At 41.4% G+C, this 5,144-nt stretch overlaps 1 protein-coding gene across 1 annotated transcript in view; it reads left to right on the top strand.

Annotated features, from left to right (window-relative positions):
- Window positions 1–248: 248 nt before the first annotated feature.
- Window positions 249–5,144, top strand: part of LOC107274305 (UDP-glucuronosyltransferase 2C1) — a 9,657-nt gene continuing 4,761 nt past the window's right edge. The window contains exons 1-2 of the mRNA XM_015753324.2: window positions 249–1,642; window positions 4,084–4,303. Of these exons, the coding sequence (XP_015608810.1) occupies window positions 565–1,642; window positions 4,084–4,303 (1,298 nt within the window). The 5' untranslated portion in view covers window positions 249–564. The remainder of the gene's footprint in view (window positions 1,643–4,083; window positions 4,304–5,144) is intronic.

Below are 5,144 nucleotides of genomic sequence, written 5' to 3'. Positions count from 1 at the left end.
GGGTACACAGGTGAGGGAGCGCGGGAATCCAATTACGTTCAAATTGATACAACATGTGTTGTTTCACGTTCTACTAGAAATCTATTATTCTTATTATCATCCTGTAATACGTAATTTTACGTAAATTTGTATTTACAAAATGAATCAACAAAAAATTACAAATGCATTGATTCATAGTTAATGAGAATCACAGTGATAATATCCTATTTTCCTTTCAAGTTTATATGCGTCATTGGATGATATGATCCATCGTTGGATCTATCAACAGACGCTAGAGATATTCTAATATCCACTTAGTGAACAAGTGGAACGATCATTCGATTATATAATTCGTAGACAGTATGTCTGTATAACAATATCTAACCGAGTGAAGATACAAAAACTCGAGCGCGCTAATATTTTGGTTCAGTCTGTACCGAGACGTGAGGACAATTGTGTGTCTAGCTTTTGCTTGTGCTCAAAATAGTGTGTCCGGTAGACAGTTTGTAGGCCAATACGTTAGGCACGGGTAGTGCTGTGTGTAAAAGTAACCTAAGAGAGTTAAGAAAGGACTGGGAAGGAAAAATGACAATTCTAAAAACATACGTTTACGTGGTGCTGATGTGTCTTCTAGGAATTGGTTATGCGAGCATTCCATTACCTGACAAGAAATTCAAGATTCTGGGTGTCTTCGGTCATGTGGGAAAAAGCCATTTTGCCGTCTTCGAGCCTCTTCTCGAAGAACTTGCACTACGGGGTCACGATGTCACGGTACTGTCTCATTTTCCACGCACAACAAAGTTAAAAAATTACAAGGACTTAAGTCTGAGAAGCAACGAAAGTCAAATCGCCGTTGATGTCGTGGATTTGAAGATCGTGAAGGCTCACGCTGCGAGCGTATTGTTTGAGCTGGTTACATTATATCAATGGGGTTTAGCTGGCTGTGAAATAAATTTGAAACATCCTAATACGCAGAAGCTGATAAAATCTAATGAAAAATTTGATGTCATTTTAACCGAAGTTTTTAACAGCGACTGCTTTTTAGGTTTTGTACATAAATTTCAAGCACCGTTTTTAAGCTTGTCATCCCATCAAATTTTACCCTGGGTTAATCCCCGTATAGGGAATCCTGATAATCCTAGTTATATTTCTACTACCTTTCATGGGTATTCGTCGCATATGACTTTCTATGAACGTTTGATGAACACTATCTTTTTGGGATTGGAAAAGATAATGTTTTACACAATGTTCACGTGGTCAACGGATGTGATAGTGAGAGAAGTTTTCGGGCCAGAAGTACCATCCGTTGTGGAAATAGGAAAAAATATGTCAGCACTATTAGTAAATACTCATTACTCTCTTCACCGTGCGCTACCTCAAGTGCCTGGTACGATTGAAATTGGTGGAATCCATATTGGCACGCCGAAACCATTACCAGCTGATATCAAAAAGTTCCTGGACGAAGGCACAGAGGGCGTGCTATTGTTCAGCTGGGGATCTATGGTAAAAGCATCTACTTTACCCCAAGAGAAACTCAACGATATCATTAAAGTCATTAGCAATATACCAAGACGAGTCATTTGGAAATGGGAAGCTGACGAGCTTCCTGGCAAACCTAAGAATTTAATGATTAAGAAATGGCTGCCTCAGGCGGACATATTAGGTAAGTACTAACCAATAAACACGTAACATTGCACATATGTAGTTACTCATGCCATAACCTTAAATTAGCATACTCAAACGTCTCATATAACTCACAATCAGCTCAATTCATAACGACCAGTCACTTTAGTATCTTAGGAGCAGTGACTATCTACCCTATGTAAATTTGCTGTATCACGCTGATAATAACAAGTGACTAATTCGATTATGTAGTACAAAACGTATGTTGTGCGTCGATATATGAATCAGCAACTATCGGTATCACTGCTTGTGGTATCTGCAGTGCCGAATTTTTGCCGAATTTTTGTACGAACAACTACAGCGCCAGGGGCGTTAATATAGCCTACGATTCGAATAACAGCAAAATAAGAGGGACGTGTTATTATGGAAATTTTGACGTACGTAGAACGACGTGGGCGGATAGTAATGGCGGAAGGTAGGAGGCAATTACCGTAATGACACTCGGGGATGACACCGCGGTTTACCGCTTGACGTTGCTCCAAGAGGTGGTTGCCAACCCTAGGTCCTGGGGCACGTCAAACTTTACTCTTAAACCTTATACCTTAAACCTTCCTCATGTTCACCCTTTAGACTTCAGCCATCAAGCAGGAAGCTTACGCTACGAGCTGCCATCTTGCCAAAGTCCTTCCAACTCTTCTTCGTAATTGGAATATCATTTATTTCTGTCTCTATCTCTCTCTCTCTCTCTCCCCTACTGTGTCAAGTGTATATATTTATCATGCTCTTAGCCTTCTCACTTTAATTTCTTTCTCTTTTCTCTTTACCTTCTAGCCTATAACTCCCATTAACTTTCGAAGTACTCCACTTTTCCCACCACTCGAATCTTTTTCTCTATCTGTTCTTGCTTGGAACTGAATTAACGGTTTTCTAATTATATAGAATTTTATATCCACGTCATTCGATCATTTAGGAATATTTTACATTTTATAATGCTTTATATGTAACGCTGGCCTACGCACAGTCATTTATCAAGTAGTTTGCTACTCTGCTATACTTCGTGTGTATCCTTCTCTATCTTTCTCTTCTCTTCTGGCTCCATCAGGGTAATTGCGTTAGTAATGCCGTTCCTCATACAATTACGTAGACCTTCTGTCAGGAGCTTGTATCTGTTGGAACCCACGTCGATTCACTTTCGTCTAATATCATTTTAATCAATTCCTTTAACTTGCCGAAGCGAGATAACCTATTAAGTGAAATTGAAGTCACGTGGCTTCTGTTTCCATGACAAAGAAAATTTCCTTGGGATATATTATCAATGAAAAATTGTTTACGCAATATTTTTTTATAAAGGTCTGATGTCTATAATGTATCTTGAAAGTTACACAACAAATAGATAAAGAAACGGTTTGCTAATCGATTAGATTAACACGTGAAGCGCTGAGGTGACTTTGTCTTTCCGTTCACGCCACGCGGATACCACCAAACGGTGGTCACCATTGGCCGACGGCAGCCTGAACGGAAAGTTGACTGTTGGTCTTCGATGATGGACGCCGTCTGAATGGGTTAAGAAATACAGTTATCAGAATCAATTCTAAGAGTCGCGATAATATGAGCTACCGAGCGTTTGGCTTGATTAGTAAAGTTCTTTGAAAATTCTTCGTATCAGGAATGCCTTGTCGCATTAGGGTTTAGTTAAGATCCTGGAAAAGTCGACGGGAAATGCGAGATAGAGGAAAGTAAAGAGGGGGGCAAACATTTCAGCAACCCCCTCGCGTAAGCAGTTTTGCATCTGGGCTTGCCGGCGCGAAACAACTTTAATTAGGCAACTCGCTAACGAGTCAGGGACAACATAAATCATCCTTAAACCTTTTAGCAATGAAGACCTTCCCGTAAATGGGAACAACAGTATAAGAAGAAGGAGGGAGAGAAAAGCCAGGCAACCATTAGCGGTTATATCGGTAAAAGGGAGTCCAACCGTAAATAATACGAAGAGGAATGTGAATAAAATGCAAATAAAAATTTAAAATATTAAAATAAAGAAAAATGTATTCTCCGTAAACACAAGGGTCTTGCATAATAATTAATGCAGTGCTTATATCGGTCCATGTATATAATCTATATAATTTAAAAAATTTTTCTCCGATTTTTTAAAATCCCAAACACATACGGTTCAACGCCGAATATTAAACTTCAACTTTACCGTTGACTGGCTAATATGTACTTTTGCTACGCTGTAATACCTGATCAGCAATCTAGCCATCCAGTTCGGTACTCATCCTACACCGAGAGTTCAGCTAGGATCCAGGAACCTGGCCAGAGGCTGGAATCGCTCGCTTTAATTTTATTATCCCGCTTCGTGACCGTACTCGAATGAGCGGCTCAGAGCTTTGCGAACACATCAAACACGTACCTGCCGCGTTCGCAGTCCAGCATTAGAAGTGAAGTAGGGTAGGCGGACTAAAAACCCGTGATTTCTTTCAGGTCATCCAAACGTCAAATGTTACTTGGCACATGGAGGTCTTCTTGGACTCTCCGAAGGTGTCAATGCTGGAGTACCCTTGGTGCTAGTACCTATGTATGGCGATCAGTTCCACAATGCAGCACAAGCAAAGTCACGAGGAGTAGCGGAAATCGTCGAGTATGAAAATCTGAATGAGAAGACCCTCCGTGAAGCTCTAGACAAGATCTTCAATGACACCAGGTATTAAAAGTTATAATTATTATTAATGTACAAAAATATTGTGCGACCTCGTTCAATCTACCATTAGGAGCCAGTCGATTACGTTCGGACAGCTTTGGCTAGGTTTGGTTTCGTGGGTGCCCACCATTTGCCCACATGGGAAATTTCACGAGTCCGTCTAAAAGTTTCATGGCGAATCAACCGTGACGGCCCATAGCGAGGAAACCGCGTGGGCCGACTACGGCGGCTCAAATTAAAGGCTGCATTATTCAAGTAACCCTCTACCCCGCTTCACCATCCGAACAAGCCATACGTGCATCTCCCTGCATATCTGCATAATTCCAGCATCCCTTACGATGCACCATTACCCTACGTTGTATCATACGTACACATAAATTGTGAAACGTCCGTGGAATCGTTCAGGTAAATTTATACCATTGTTTTCTCCATTATGCACGTAACGCTTTTGCCTTTTCTTCCTGGAATTAACAGATTTACGTTCTGTCGCAGCGTCGCGGCGCCTACCGACAGGTGGGATCTTGCGAGTGCTGGAGCCATTGAAAGTTTCCGCAGTTTGTTAAGGGGGTGGTTCTGGGTTTCGGTTACGGCTGAAGAATAACGTAGTTCACGGCACCACATGTAGCCCCCACCCATTTCCACCCCATTACTATACTCGCCGTTATACACATATGTGGGACTGAGTCTGTATCACGGTACATATAGATATTGAGTTGGAAGCAGCTACCAATACTGTAACAAGTCCGGGACACGTTCGTGACTATCGTCACCACCACTACCAGCAGCTTCTGCATCACCCAGTTACCTGACAGACTTCTTTATCGCTCTGTTGTTCGCCGCCCCT

The sequence above is a fragment of the Cephus cinctus genome, unplaced genomic scaffold, assembly GCF_000341935.2.
Source record: "Cephus cinctus unplaced genomic scaffold, Ccin1 Ccin1_scaffold0093, whole genome shotgun sequence".
Lineage (NCBI taxonomy): Eukaryota > Metazoa > Arthropoda > Insecta > Hymenoptera > Cephidae > Cephus > Cephus cinctus.
This window is presented reverse-complemented; position numbering and strand designations above follow the sequence as displayed.